At 38.8% G+C, this 15343-nt stretch overlaps 3 protein-coding genes across 4 annotated transcripts in view; all 3 read left to right on the forward strand.

Moving 5' to 3' along the window:
* Positions 2467 to 6902, forward strand: LOC104784834 (probable helicase CHR10). Of its 2 annotated transcripts, XM_010509922.2 has the most exons (17): positions 2467 to 2681; positions 2767 to 2774; positions 2854 to 2932; positions 3027 to 3178; positions 3312 to 3443; positions 3650 to 3830; positions 3948 to 4083; positions 4180 to 4297; positions 4416 to 4505; positions 4595 to 4702; positions 4791 to 4991; positions 5098 to 5223; positions 5293 to 5918; positions 5998 to 6143; positions 6227 to 6391; positions 6481 to 6595; positions 6691 to 6902. In XM_010509922.2, the coding sequence occupies exons 1-17, from the start codon at positions 2510 to 2512 to the stop codon at positions 6713 to 6715; spliced, it is 2580 nt and encodes an 859-aa protein (XP_010508224.1). In that variant the 5' UTR covers positions 2467 to 2509; the 3' UTR covers positions 6716 to 6902. The 2 variants fall into 2 exon arrangements, with proteins under 2 accessions (XP_010508224.1, XP_019101172.1); XM_019245627.1 differs by lacking the exon at positions 6691 to 6902 and having other exon boundaries at positions 6481 to 6599.
* On the forward strand, positions 6938 to 10543 carry LOC104784835. Its single transcript, XM_010509923.1, has 9 exons — positions 6938 to 7090; positions 7632 to 7694; positions 7933 to 8059; positions 8220 to 8475; positions 8616 to 8744; positions 8852 to 8901; positions 8994 to 9091; positions 9180 to 9467; positions 9856 to 10543. Exons 1-9 carry the CDS (start codon positions 7055 to 7057, stop codon positions 10327 to 10329), a joined length of 1521 nt encoding a protein of 506 aa, XP_010508225.1. The 5' UTR covers positions 6938 to 7054; the 3' UTR covers positions 10330 to 10543.
* Positions 10734 to 15343, forward strand: part of LOC104784836 (E3 ubiquitin-protein ligase BRE1-like 1) — a 6985-nt gene continuing 2375 nt past the window's right edge. Inside the window, exons 1-13 of the mRNA XM_010509924.2 lie at positions 10734 to 11256; positions 11657 to 11818; positions 11972 to 12050; positions 12149 to 12376; positions 12478 to 12639; positions 12932 to 13125; positions 13204 to 13287; positions 13416 to 13535; positions 13632 to 13818; positions 13908 to 14068; positions 14180 to 14251; positions 14493 to 14569; positions 14944 to 15138. Of these exons, the coding sequence (XP_010508226.1) occupies positions 11140 to 11256; positions 11657 to 11818; positions 11972 to 12050; positions 12149 to 12376; positions 12478 to 12639; positions 12932 to 13125; positions 13204 to 13287; positions 13416 to 13535; positions 13632 to 13818; positions 13908 to 14068; positions 14180 to 14251; positions 14493 to 14569; positions 14944 to 15138 (1838 nt within the window). The 5' untranslated portion in view covers positions 10734 to 11139. The remainder of the gene's footprint in view (positions 11257 to 11656; positions 11819 to 11971; positions 12051 to 12148; positions 12377 to 12477; positions 12640 to 12931; positions 13126 to 13203; positions 13288 to 13415; positions 13536 to 13631; positions 13819 to 13907; positions 14069 to 14179; positions 14252 to 14492; positions 14570 to 14943; positions 15139 to 15343) is intronic.

Raw genomic sequence — 15343 nt, forward strand, 5'->3', positions numbered from 1 at the left:
TGTGAAAAACCCCAATTTAAATTCTTTAAACGATCAAATATTTCAAAGCTATGGTTAATGTATCCAAATGTTCAAAAATAGACTCTCAGAAAACTCAAGCTTGGATGTCTACTTTGCGTTTGAGATATCATTTGGGATCACATATTTATAGAAATTGCTTTGCAACAACGATATTCAATTTGCAAACTTAATTAATTAAACATATAAAATTTATAACTACGATATATGTATACATATTTACAATAATGTAATGTGGATGGTGTAACAAAGTTCGCCCTAGCCTCCTTCTTCTCTCTGGCACAACCTCCGAGATCTGCTCCCCCGGCGGCGTCGAACCCGATCGGCGCCGCTGGGCCTTGTTTTCTTCTTCTCCGTGGCTTCCTTTTCCTCTGTAGTATATTTGCTCTCAGTTTCAGACCTCCCGGAGATATGTTGAGATTTCAGATCTCATCTCCGCCGCTATTTCAGCTTCAACCATCGAGTCCTCACCGCTTTGGTTTTGCTCGAGAGACCCATCAGTGTCCCTCTAGACTCGGTCTCCGTCTATTTCACCACCCCCTTAAGCCGTCAAATATCGCACCTTACCGCTCCTTGGATACAAATCTCACCAAGTACGGAAGCTCTGTTTTGACGCCGGCACCGGTGAATCGTCTGACGAAGAAAACCGCCTCTTTGGTGACTTCTGCTTCTCTCTCGGTAATCCTCTGTCCTAGGTCTAGTCCCCAATCTTATTCTCAAACCCTGGAAGATAGTTTGCATTGGATAAACTATAGATATAAATCATCCTTGACCTGGAATTGCCTTAGACCCCATGATCTTAATTGCATATTTAGACCAAACCGCCTAGTATCTTTGTGTCCTGCTTGGTCAAGTCGAGTTACACTCGGTAGCAGACCATTAGATACTTCGATTGTGGTTGTATCCCCCTTGTGTCAAGGCTGTTTATTTAGTTTGGTTTGGAAGCTTGCAATGCATCGCTTTGATAATGATGTTGATCCGCCATTTGGTTTATCTGTATTGCTGGTTCTCCCTGATCCTTTACCCTATCTATTATCATTAACCCAACTGTTCCAGCGTCAACTTGTAACTAGGTCCAGTCTGAATTCCACTCTTCCCCTTTCTAGTCATTGGTTGCTTAGATTAAGAATACCACTAGGCCGAAGACTACTAGTGAACCTTAATCTGCATCCTTTGCTTCATTGGCCCAAGAGTCTATTAAGAACCCTGTTACTAGAATCAATTAAGGATGACACTCTAGAAGGAGACAGTTTAGGGAAGCTTGGCATTATGATCCCACCTCTAAAGAGTGGGGGTTACCGAGGCTTTACCAACTCTCCACTTACACCTTGCCTATTCTCAAAGACCTTTAAACTGCTAATCAACTACTTCTTGAAGTTCCCTCACATTAGCTTGAAGACTAGTGGCATTATGACCCTCACTCCAAGGAGGAGTGGTTACCACAACCTCTTTAAGTACTCTTCTAGCAACCTTGGACCAACAACTACATGTGTAGTAACCGGTCTTCAGAGCCATAACACCCCTGCTCGATCTCTTGGCAACTCAGCTCTGCCAATTTCACCTCCGCCCAGTCTTCGAAGTTTCAAGACAGTGGCTCCCTGCTCCTTTGACTTGCTCAAGGAGTCTGCATCGGTTTGTCTTGATCTCACAAGCTCCATATTGCTCCTAAGCAAGTGGTCCACAGCTCTCAAGCTTTTCATATCGATTGTCTCTATCTACCCCTGTATTTTTATTGCTCTATGCTTTGTTCTAGTTTACCTTGTGTTGTACTTTAAACTATCTATTTGAATGGAATGAAAGCATCTCTTTGATCAAAAAAAAAAAAAAAAATTTACAATAATGTGGATATGAAATTTGCAGTTTCGTTACAAAAAATCAATGATGGCTCACAAATTTTACGTCCATCTCACCATTTGCTTATTCATATCTTATATATGAACAATTTGGCGTTTGTACAAATTAGGTTCAATTATGAAACGAATGATAGTTGTCAATCCTTTTAAATATTTTTAAGCAAATAAAATATACATGTTGGTTGTTTAAAAATTCAACAAAGTTTTCGGTCAATCAAAAACCCACGATTTAATTAAACTTATTTCCATTGATATAAGGTTAGTGTTATTCACTTATCCATCAAATACTTGAAAATATATTCAAAAACCTATAGTGTATATAACATGGTTTGGACTTATTCAAGAGTCAGTCTTAGAAATCTACCAAACAATAAAACAAACCAGCAATAGCTAAAATGGAAAACCGTATGCAAAATATTACGTATTGGTTTACTCTTCGGTTAAGGGTGTGATTTGTCCAAAAAAAAAAAAAACATACATGTATCACTGTCAAATAAAAACGACGTCGTGGCATAAGTTCTAATTTAATTTTCCGGTTTCTTCTTAGTCAATTCCCGGTTTATCCGATCCCGGTCCGCCTATGATAAAGCAAAATGTCAAAAGAGAGAGTTCACCGCCAAAAGTCCCTTCCTTCGACGATGAAGTACGAACGGCGACTCGAAGCGGCGGCGAAAACTATACTCGAGAAGGAGGCGCAATCACCTCCGAATTATAGAGAATTTGGGGTCACGGCGACTCTAAAGCCTCACCAAGTCGAAGGTATCTCTTCGCTTATAGGGAAATATCTACTCGGCGTCAATGTCGTTCTCGGTAGGTCTTCGAATCCATTACAGATACTTCGACTAAGAAAGTGAAAAAAATCAAAGTAATCGAACGTTTTTGATTCTAATTGCAGGAGACGAGGTACTGCCATCGTTTTTTGAAATGTTGTATTGTTCTAATTGATTGATATGTGTATAGTCTAATCAAAGGACTGAAACAGATGGGATTGGGAAAGACTCTTCAGGCAATTTCTTTCCTGAGTTATTTGAAGTTTCATCAAGACTTACCTGGGCCATTTCGTGAGTCACTGAGATCTGCTTGTCACATTTTTTATCTAGTTTCTCTGGTTAGTATACAAATTCTGATGTCATATGGGTTGATTTTTTTTGGCAGTGGTGCTATGTCCCTTAAGTGTAACGGATGGTTGGGTATCAGAGGTAAATAGGTTCACTCCAAATCTTGAACTTGTTAGATATGTTGGTGATAAGGATTCTCGTCGGGATATGCGTAAGTCAATGTATGATCATGTCAAGAAGAGCTCTAAGGTGAGTTTTGAACTGAGTTGTTGAGATAAGTTAAGTGATAGTCAAAAATATTGTTCTTTTGGGTACTTGTTATGAACTTGGGTTTTGGAAGCTGTTGTGTATTGTTTATATCCTTATTTTATCATGTTTTCAGGGACATTTGTTACCGTTTGATGTGTTGCTGACAACATATGACATAGCACTGGTGGATCAGGACTTTCTTTCTCAAATTCCTTGGCAGTATGCTATCATTGACGAAGCTCAAAGACTCAAGAATCCCAACAGCGTATGTTTCATTTATGCCTCACTACACAATCCATTGACTTGTGCACTGAATGGTTTTATTGTACCATGATAGATTAGACACCCTCTTCAGGCTTCTGTAGTTAAAACCTGTTTGGTTAGTATCTAGGTTGTAACTTGTACGTGGCCTGACTGTATGAACATTTTATCCTGGGCAATCATCTAAGATAAAATTTGGCTGTGTCACAGGTTCTTTACAATGTATTACTTGACCACTTTCTCATTCCACGACGTCTCTTGATTACTGGCACACCTATTCAGAACAATCTTACCGAACTTTGGGCTCTGATGCATTTTTGCATGCCACTCGTTTTTGGGACACTGGATCAGTTCCTTTTCGCATTCAAAGAGCCTGGGGAACTTTTATCAGGTTCGCTCGCAGTAGCCGTATAGTGTCCTTCGCACTTTGGCATTTTTGTCTTGAGATTCATTTCTGAAGATGTAAAAAGTATCAACTAACATGTGCATACCCTCTGTGTTAAATCAGGTCTTGATGTATCAAATGACAAGGAAACATATAAGAGTTTGAAGTTCATCTTAAGTGCCTTTATGCTAAGGCGTACAAAATCTTTGCTCATTGAGTCTGGAAATTTGGTGTTGCCTCCTCTCACGGAGCTGACTGTGTAAAAATTTTGACCTTGTTTAGCTAATTCTCTTCAGTCTCCAGTAAAAGTATCTATATTGTATGATTATCTTATTGTTCTGTATTTATATGACAGAATGGTTCCACTCGTCAGTCTTCAAAAGAAGATATATACTTCCATATTGAGGAAAGAGCTTCCAGGTCTTCTCGCACTGTCTTCTGGAGGAACCAATCACACGTCTTTGCAAAATATTGTAAGTTAGTTTCTTATGTCTACATCACGCGGCTCAATTTATTTCATAAAATGTTTTTGCTATATTTAGTGAAAGATATGCGATTTATATGTATTTACCGATCTGTTTCGTTGAGCAGGTGATACAGCTAAGAAAAACATGTAGCCACCCTTACTTATTTCCAGGTATCGAACCGGAGCCTTTTCAAGAGGGCGAACACCTTGTTCAGGTATCCACGATATAACTACTATCCAAACAGTCCTCCTATATGTTTCTGTAGAATAAAAGTTTTGTTCATTAACAATTAAGTACTCTCAGGCGAGTGGTAAGCTTTTAGTCTTGGATCAACTTCTTAAGAGGCTCCATAATATTGGACATCGTGTCCTCCTATTCTCCCAGATGACTTCTACACTCGATATTTTACAGGTTTCGTTATAAAGCTCTTTTGTTTAATATGAAGGTTGGTGCAACATACAGTACAGTACACTGACAATGCAGCTTGTACCAAATACAGGATTTTATGGAGCTTCGTAGATATTCGTATGAGCGCCTTGATGGATCAGTACGGGCTGAAGAACGTTTTGCTGCGATAAAGAGTTTCAGCACGAAAACAGAAAGAGTATCGGATTCTGAAGCTGATGCAAGTAATGCCTTTCTTTTTATGATCTCAACAAGAGCAGGGGGAGTCGGTTTGAATCTTGTTGCTGCTGATACTGTACGTTTTTTTTTCTGGCTTCTTTGGTTTCCTGATTATTTCTTGCGGAAATGGAAAGATAAGTATGATTTGTTCCAGTGCTTTCTAATGTTTTTTTAATATGCAGGTTATATTTTATGAACAAGATTGGAATCCGCAGGTGGATAAGCAAGCTTTGCAACGAGCTCATCGGATTGGACAAATCAGTCATGTGCTGTCTATAAACCTCGTTACTGAACATACTGTGGAAGAGGTCTGCCGTAGTTTTTCCAATCACAAAGTTATCTAAAAGTAATATCATATCTAAATGCGCATGTTTCAGGTTATTTTGAGGAGGGCAGAGAGAAAGTTGCAGCTTAGTCATAATGTTATGGGAGATACTATGGAAGAGAAAGAAGAAGATCGTGGTGATTTGCGGTCTCTAGTGTTTGGTTTACAAAGGTTTGATCCTGGGGAGATTCATAGTGAAGAATCTGATGACCTGAAAATGGTAGAAATAAGTTCTCTTGCTGAGAAAGTTGTTGCAATACGTCAAAACGTTGAACCAGATAAGGAAGCAAGAAAGTTTGAAATTAATATGAGTGACACTTTAAGAGGAAATTCATCATCTGCAAGTCTGGATTCTGAGATTGATGAAGCTTCTTACCTTTCATGGGTTGAGAAATTGAAAGAAGCCTCACGATCAAGCAAGGATGAAAAAATTCTGGAGTTGGGAGATAGAAAGAATTTATCCGAGGAAAGACATCTGAGAGTTGAGGCTGCAAGGAAAAAGGCAGAAGTGAAGAAGTTAGCCAATTGGGAAGCACACGGTTATCGGTCTTTGTCTGTGGAAGAACCTATTTTCCCTGATGATGTTGACTCTAGCTCAGATGCAGGATCTGTTCACTTTGTTTATGGAGACTGTACAAATCCATCCACTGTCTCTCACGAGCCAGCAATCATTTTCAGGTAAAACTCTATTTAATTGTTCGACTAAACTACCAAATCTCAAGTAGCTCTAAAACTTCCAAAAATTCATTTATGGCAGCTGTGTTGATGACTCTGGAAATTGGGGACGTGGAGGAATGTTTGATGCTCTGTCTAAACTTTCTAATACTGTACCTGATGCGTATCACCGAGCATCTGAATTTAAAGACCTTCATCTTGGAGACCTGCATCTCATAAACATTGATGGTCTGCAACTTTTTTACTTCTATCTTCCTTTTGGATTTTCTAATTAAGATCATCGAGTTCTCATCTATTTTTGTGTTGTGCAGACAATGATGACCAGCAAAACACAGAAGATAGTAAACCTCTTTGGGTGGCACTTGCAGTTACACAATCTTACAACCCGAGGCGTAAAGTCCCACGCAGTAGCATTTCAATTCCAGACCTTGAACGTTGCTTAGGCAAAGCTTCATTCTCTGCTTCTCAGAAATCAGGTACTAAAAACTTAATTGCTTTCTTGCTCTTTGATGTCTTTCCTCAAAAGGTGTTCCCAACGATCTTAACTTTTGTTTTCATTCAAAAGCTTCACTCCACATGCCACGTATTGGTTATCAAGACGGATCAGACCGATCTCAATGGTACACTGTTGAGCGTCTTCTTCGCAAATACTCCTCTATCTTCGCCGTCAAAATATTCGTGTAAGTTTCATTCGTTATCTTTCTTTGGCCATTCTCTTCTATTCGATTATTCGAAAGCAAACTCATCTCCGCCATTTTTGTTACTTTTCTTGCAGGTACTATTACCGTCGATCATCCTGATGTTTGATCTCGTGTGATACACTCGTTTGGAGTCTTTTGACTTTTGACACTGTACATTACTTGCGTTTTAGTTGTGCATGTAATAATACTATGTCAGTTTCGTTGTTGTAAGGCCTATGATTAGGCCCATCAAATCAGCCCATATGTAATTAAGTATATCTTTTATTAATCTTGATCTCTGAGCCAATATACACCTGTCGCGTCCACACTGCCCCTGGTTCCACGTTGGTCGTTAAAATTGAAATCGCGTTTTAATTATTTGTTCGACAGGTTTCTTTTCCCCGCGGCTTAAGAGATGATCCGAATCGTTGAAGGTGGCTCGTCGTCGTCGTTGTGCGTATGTTTCGTTTTGATCCCACATTCCTAAAGCTCCAGGTACCTTTTCATGCTTCCTCAATTCTGATTCTTCTTCCTGAATCTGTTCTTCGTAAACTCGTCGGCGATTTTTTGGATCCAGTCATCAAATTCGTTGTTTATTTGTAACCGATGTAAAAATTTAGGGTTTGGCGTCCATACATAGAGCTTTTTGTGTTTTCACTTGCATGTTTCTCAATTTTCTATGGTTGCTTCCCGTTTTATTCACCGGAATCGAGACTCTTCCCGCTGGATTTCAATTTTTTTTCACGTCTTCTTAGTCCTTCGATAATTTCGTCTAAATCTGGTATTTTATATCTTATCTTTGTTTAATCATCAATTCGCTGCTTGGTTTTTGTTGCTTTTCGTTTATAGAGAAACATGTAGGGCTGATTTCGAAGTTTAGGAAATTTAATTTTGAAATTGATTGTTTGGAAAAGCAATCAGAGTCTCAGAGGCTTACTTCTTTGTAATTCTTCTTCAATTGTTGTTGAATCCTTTCATTGGCAGGAACATATTTGTGTGGCTTTGATTTGATTATGTGTTTTGTTTATATTGTTAGAAATTGATCAGAATGGGAGAAGCTGGTCAATCCAGGGACGGAGAATCTGCCACGCCTCTAGTTGTAAGTGTTATGCCCTGATGACTTCCTTTATACTTATAGGACCTATACTTGCTTTATGCTCATCTTAAAGAGATTCTTTTTTTGGGTCTTCTACTTTACGTTTTCTTGGTAATAAGGTTTTTTTATATTGATAGAAACAATTAAGTTGATTCAGATGGGGTTAATGAGGATATTAGTAATGTTTGGTTTTTGATGGATGAGACTGCTATTCTAATATCAGTAATTTTTCCGAGGACAGGGTGGTGGAACTGGGGACAATGCGGTTGCACCACAAGTGTTTAATTCTTTACCAGCTCTCAATGAAGCTGCTTCGTATATAACCCAAGCAACGTCTTACTTGGGCAGCTGTTTTTCTGACTATTCAGGTACTCTTTCTTTCTCTCCGTTGATCTTCTACTCAGCATGCCATTATGGAAAAGTAAATGCTTAGCAGATAGATATTTTATGGCTTTAGGATCTTATTTTGTTACCATTACATAATCCAAGCTTTTGCTTAGACTCTGTTCTTCCATTCTTTTTCTTCAGTAGAATATGGTGGTAAGGATTCGTGTAATTCTATTTCCCACCCCCATGAGTTGCTACGATCTACATCAGGAGTTGAGGGAAATTCTCCAGTAAGCGTATGCATTTCTCCTGGTGAAAGGTGTTCTACTTCGTCAGAGGCATCTACATCTGCTGCCAACAGCCCATCAAGGGAATCTACAGTGTCTCTGCCGCAGGCAACAAATGCAATTGTGACAACGAATCGGTTTGACTTAAATGGAGTTTCGATGTTCCAAGGGTATGTGCAAATAACTAAGATAAATGAAAAAATGTTAATACTATGAATATGTGAAGCTTAAACAATACCTTTAATCTTTATACACTACTTCTTGTCAAGTTTTCAGCTTTTGGGTAATTGATTTATTTTCTTCCAATCAGGCTCATTGAGCGGGCACGAAGGACTGTCCGTGGCTCAGCAGATGACATAGGATGGTTACAGCGTGACCCAGAGATGCCTCCTGTTGAAGATGGAACTGATAGGTTCAATAGAATTCTTGATGACATCGGGTATGGATTGGTTGTTGTTGCATGTTTCATGTACTTGGGCATTTTAAGATGCTCTTTAACGTCCTGTTTTTACTGAATATATGAGTTGATATGTTTTTATATTCCAGGCATGGTGTACACAGGCTTCCAAATACAGTAGTTTACTTGTTGGTTCCAGGTAGCAATTCTGATTCATTGCTGCCAGCCACTTAGACTACATTACTCTATATTGTTGGACTCACAGAGTTTGTTGGAAACAAAAATTTGCAGGTCTTTTCAGCAATCATGGACCTCTATACTTTGTGGATACGAAAACAAAATTCTCAAAGATGGGTTTGGCCTGTCATATTGCGAAGATTCACAGCGAGGTAATCATAATTCATAACTAATTCAACTTAATTACAGTTACGTTTGGTGTATAGCATACTAATATATGGAAAAATTGTTATATATCAGTCGTCAGTTGAGAAAAATGCAAGAGAGATAAAGGAATACATAGAGGAACTCTGTTGGGGATCTAATAAACGGGTTCTACTTCTTGGGCATAGCAAAGGAGGCATAGATGCAGCTGCTGCTTTATCACTATATTGGCCTGAACTAAAAGATAAGGTCGCTGGGTTGGTATTGGCGCAGAGTCCATATGGTGGAAGCCCAATAGCTACAGATATCCTCCGTGAAGGACAATTAGGTGATTATGTCAATTTGAGAAAGATGATGGAGATTCTGATCTCCAAAGTCATAAAGGTTTGCAAACTGTCTCTTCGTGATCTAACAAAGTCATTTCAGTTGCATTATATCGGCTTCTTGTGATTCCCTGGTAAAATCCTTAGGTTAGGTGGAGCCGAATATAGGGGTGAGAAACTAGGGATAAACTAAAAAATAGCACTTACATCATGTACTAGCAGTACCATGAGATTAATTTTTGGTTGTATTTATGACCAAAACATTTATATCGAGAACTCCGTTTCTAACGGATAGACTCAAAAGGTATATAAGTAAGTTTGTGTGAACATATTAGTGACGGATGCAATAACTTATCTGAAAAGTACATATCATTTGGATATTTCACATAAAACTTATATTGTTACATTCCTGCTGATCTTTCTGATGAATTCCTTGGAACATTGTGAAGGGTGATATTCAAGCTTTGGAAGATTTAACCTACGAGAGAAGAAAAGAGTTCTTGAAGAATCATCCGCTTCCGCGAGAACTTCCCACAGTTTCATTCCGCACAGAAGCTAGCATTAGCCCAGCGGTTCTAGCCACTTTATCACACGTCGCACACGCCGAACTTCCTCTCACAAACCAAGCTGCAAAACTCCCAGTAGTAATGCCGCTTGGTGCTGCAATGGCTGCTTGCGCTCAGCTGCTTCAAGTCAGATACGGTGAAAAGAGTGATGGACTGGTGACTTGTTGCGATGCAGAGGTTCCTGGTTCTGTGGTGGTTAGACCCAAACGTAAACTAGACCATGCCTGGATGGTTTACTCTTCCTTGAACGAGGTTCCTTTAGAAGCTGATGCTGCTCAAGTTTGTGAAGCTCTCTTGACTTTGCTTGTCCAAGTTGAAGAGGAAAAGCAACGTAAACTCTCGACGAAGATTGATTGATAAAAGAACTCCTATTAACTAGATTTGTGTTCTTTCTACTTTTGACTATAAATTGTTTTCGTTTCTTTTCTTTATCATCTACTACAATTCGTACGTATATTAACTATATTATACGTATACAAACCGTAGACTTTGTATCTATTACGTTTTTTTCTTCTTCTTTTACCTTGTATGATTTTATTTAATTGTTAAAACATTGTGAGGTTATATAACATTGGAAAATTTGTATACATATTCACTCAACGAACTAAGATCGTACGGCTCGGATGGTTCGAGATTCTATGGACGGCCGATGCGTTAAATCTTGTAAGCGGCATATTAATTTATTTCCGAAATTACCCTCCAGATGTTAACAAAATTACGCCATCGTACCCGAACTCGAATTAACTTCAACTCTTTTCCTGTCTCTCTCACTCTTTGTTTATTTTTCTCTGAGTGCTGTGTGTTCGCAAGAGAGAGTGCTTTGGGTGGGACTTAACCGTTTTGTGACATCTTACGAGGATCAGACACGGTCTCTGTGTGTTTGAGATAGGATTAGAGAGTGTCTTCGAATTGGAAGACCGGTGAGATTGAGATTAGGGTTTCTTTGTAATTCCGGGTGGGGAAGCTTACGGGAGCAATTGAATTACCTCGGTTGAAGCAATCACGTAGCTTAGATCGTTTTAGGGTTTTCTCATTGGGTGAAAGTTTCCAATTTTTTTTGGGGTTTTTTAATTAGACTTGTTTTGATATCCGAGCTTCCTCTCAACTCAATCTGATGATGATGTGAGAGAAGCTTAATCCTGTTGGCGATTCTAGGGTTTTTTTTGAATGGCGAGCACAGGTGAGCCGGACCGTAAAAGGCGTCACTTTAGCTCGATATCACCCACAGAAGCGGCTGCCGCCGTCAAGAAACAGCCTTTCTTTTGGCCCTCCTCCGAAGACAAGGTCCTTTCTCTTCCCCTTGTGCATGTCCTTTACATCTATGTCCCTCTGTTCTCTAACTTATCCAATCAAATTAGATTTCTAGCTATCAGATTCATATACCGTTTTTAGCATTGAATGTCTTTGTCCTAGTTGTTGCTGTTTTATGAATTTGTTTTTAACTTCATTGTCGTCTGATTCGTTATTGCTTTGAAGATATTAACTCTGAGTTTACTCGATTCATCAATTCTTTAACTTTCCAACATCTTAGACCATGCCTCGAATTTGCTGTCTATAACAAATTTATGGATTTGTAAAGCAGTATATGCTGTTTTGCTATTTCAGTTGAACTTATCACTGTTGCCGGTTTGTAATAGAGAGATTCTGGCTCTCACTTTAAGGGTTTTGTTTTCGTTTGATACAGCTTGATACTGCCGTTCTCCAGTTCCAGAATCTGAAGCTGTCACAAAAGTTAGAGGCTCAGCAGGCCGAGTGTTCTATTCTTGAAGATAAGCTTTCTCAGGTCAAGGAAAAACAACTACCATACGGTTCGAGTTTGAAGACTGTCCATAAGTCTTGGGAAAAGGTAACATTGAATTTGCTTTAAATTTCTCTCCTCCTACCCGCAATGCCATTAAAAACTTAAAGAAAATCTTAAAGAAGTAAGAAGAAGTGATTACCAATTTCAGTTGCTATTCTGGTCTTTTTCTAAGAGATCTAATTAGTGCTTTTGTAGCAGCTTACAGCTGCAGTGGAATCATGCTCCGTTCGTGTGAGTGATTCAAGCAGCGGAGCTCATAGGTTTGTAAACAAGGAGGGTATGAACAGCTTTGCCCACCTCTTATTCGTTTTGTTAGTGCTAAGATCTATTCTTATATGTTACAAATATGACTTGCAACTTAAATTTGCTTCACAGATGGGTCGTCTCTGGCCGTGAAAGACGATTTCATCAACCGGCTACTCGAGACTGGTGCGACTGAGAGCTCCTCATCTAATATCTGCTCGAATGGGATTGAAGAAAGTAAAGTGAATACGTCAAGCCAGTTGACGCAAACCTTGTATAACCTTGTAGCCGTGACTGATGATTTGAGGTGTCTGAAGGATGAATTATATCCCTCAGCTCTCAGAACTGGTCTTGATAAAGGTATGCATGCGTCTACTGCAATTGATTGTCAGCTCTTTTAATGGCCTTTATAACATATTTGTATTAACCCATGTCTGATATGGAATTGCTTTCGTTTATAGATTTGTGCGGACAGCAAGCGCTGAATGAATTGGAACCAGAAATTAAAAGTGTCAGGGTGGATCTAGATGATGTGCTTGTGAAGTTCAGATCACTTTCTAGAGAATTGCAGAGTCATCGTGATGCTGATGCTAAAGTCAGAGTAGACCTCAAACGAATTAGAGGTAGCTACTTTGTCTCTTCTCATTTGAATATTTACTATTACTACTTGGTAGAGCCAGCCGTTAACAAGATATGTAGTTGTGGTCTTGTAGAAGATGTACTCGATAGTGAAGTAGTGAACTAATTATATAAACCCTTCTGAGACATAAGTTTCTTATCTTTATTTGATACCATTTGGGATACCCATGTTTATATATTTCGATACATTCTAGTAGATTAAAAGAGCTGGTAATTCTTTGAAATTGACAACGGGACGTATGAACTGACATTATCCTTTATTTGATCTTATCGAAGGGGAGCTAGAGGATGAGGTCGTGGAGCTTCAACAGTGTAATGGTGACTTGTCAGCATTGAGAGCAGAAAGGGATGCAACAGCGGGGGCGTTTTTCCCAGTGTTGAGCCTTGGAAATAAGCTTGCTACCAGCGATAGGGAAAGGGATAAACAAAGGGATCTGCAAGACATGGAAACAGTTCTGAAGGAGTTAACGGTATATTTGTTTTTCTGGTTTTGTGTTTTCATTGGTAATGATTTGAATTTTGGTTTGATAGCAGGCTGGATTTTGTAGGTCCTGGCTTCAGGCAGGCTACAAGAGCTAAAAGATCTTCATGAGGAGAGGACAAAAATGCTTGAAAAAATGAGTAATTTACAGGTCAGTGTATGATCCAGTTGCGGTATTTACTTATACTAGTTTATTTCTGCAAGAGTTTTGATGTATGAAAACTTGTGGAATGTAGCTTCTTCCTATTGCTAAAACTGATATAAGAGTTTTTCTAACAGAACAAGTCAAAGTCTGTGAGGTGCATCTCATCTTCTCAAGCCTGCCTTTCTTTGAAAGACCAGCTTGAAAAATCCAAGGCAGCAGTTTTCCAGTCTATGGCTTTACTTGAGAAACTGCAGGTTATATCTGGATTACGATTTTCATTTTGTACCTATCTTCATAATATTTATGTTGTATATTTGGTTGTGAAGCTTTCCTCCATTCGAAAATTTCAGGTTGAAAAAGATAGTATAGTCTGGAGGGAAAGGGAGATGAATATAAAAAATGAACTAGTTGATGTTTCTAGAAGGACTTCTGCTGTTACTGATTCTAAAATGGCCACTTTAGATGTGGAGATACAGAAACAACTGGATGAAAAAAATCGAATCAAGACTAGGCTGGGAAATATAACAAGAGAGCGAGGTCACAAATTGATTACTTTGACTTCTAATTCTGTGTGTCACACGCGCCCCTGTTTCACTTGGAGTCTGATTAAGTGATTCATGTGTCAGGTAGAAAAGAAATCTTTGCAGATATGAAGGCATTAATTTCTTCATTCCCAGAAGAAATGAGTTCCATGCGAAGTCAGTTAGACAATTATAAAGAGACTGCTGGAGGTATTCATTCTCTGCGGGCTGATGTCCAGTCCCTCTCTGGGGTTCTATGTAGAAAGGTGGGCAACAATTTTGATCAGTGTTTTGACCCAAAAATATGCTGAACAGTGAATGATGTATGCTGTTACAGTTTATGTTTTTCTTACTTAATAAGCCTAATTGGTGAACAGACAAGAGAGTGTGAAGCATTGCATTTGAGATCAGCTGATTATGCTTCTCAGCTAGGTGACCTGAATGCTACGGTATGATGCATTATATTTTACCTTTTTCATTGTACTGCCCATCTCTTATGTGTTGACGGTATTGATATCGGTTATCGTTATTTGCATTATGTCAAACTTGTTTAAAATACATTTCTTGGATAAAGAATTGGAAAAAGACATTTAGCAAAGTAAAATTTGTTAAATTTTGTAGTAGTTTTTGGTTGGCAAAGAGGCAGTTGTTATGTTGTTTACTTTCAAGTAATATGAGTCTGTCATGCAGGTTCGTGATTTGAAGAACAGTCATGAGGAGTTGAAGTTGTTTCTGGAGATGTATAAACGTGAGTCCACTGATACGAGGTAAGCACAACTATATGTAACAAATCCAGTGGTCGCTATCCACGATTTTAATTGTTAGAGAAAAGTTTTCTTACATTCCCCTGCGTTGTGGCCATATATGTAGTATAATAGTGTTATCAATCTTGCCTTTAGACCGAACTATCCAATCTTGGTGAAAATTTGCTGCTAACTTTTCTTGCGTTCTGAAGAAACTTATGTTCACTTTGCTAATTTATTCTTCGCAAATATCTTATCCATTTTTACACTTTCATCAGATGAAATTCTCTTTTGGATGTTAGTATATTTTTATATATTCGTATCTTGGCTGAACACACGTTATTGTTATGCGCTTGGTGCATTGCCCTAAGTATCACTGGGATATTGTGCTGTGGCAGGGACATAGCTGAAGCTAAGGAACGGGAGTATAGGGCTTGGGCTCATGTTCAAAGTTTAAAATCCTCCCTTGATGAGCAAAATTTGGAGTTGCGCGTTAAGGCAGCAAATGAAGCGGAGGCAGTTTCCCAACAAATGTTGGCTGCTGCCGAAGCTGAGATTGCTGATTTAAGGCAGAAGATGGATGATTGTAAACGGTAAATAATTCAAACTCGTTTCATGCTGCATATACACTCTCCTCTGCTATTCAGAAGACATTGCATGTTCTGCGGATTGATCTTCCATAGGAATTCTTTGAGACCGTTTTCTTGACAGGGATAGGTCTTGTTTGTTTCAGGGATGTCGCAAAGCATTCTGATATCTTGAAGTCTAAACATGAAGAACATGGAACATACCTTTCTG

Source organism: Camelina sativa, chromosome 5 (assembly GCF_000633955.1).
Source record: "Camelina sativa cultivar DH55 chromosome 5, Cs, whole genome shotgun sequence".
NCBI lineage: Eukaryota > Viridiplantae > Streptophyta > Magnoliopsida > Brassicales > Brassicaceae > Camelina > Camelina sativa.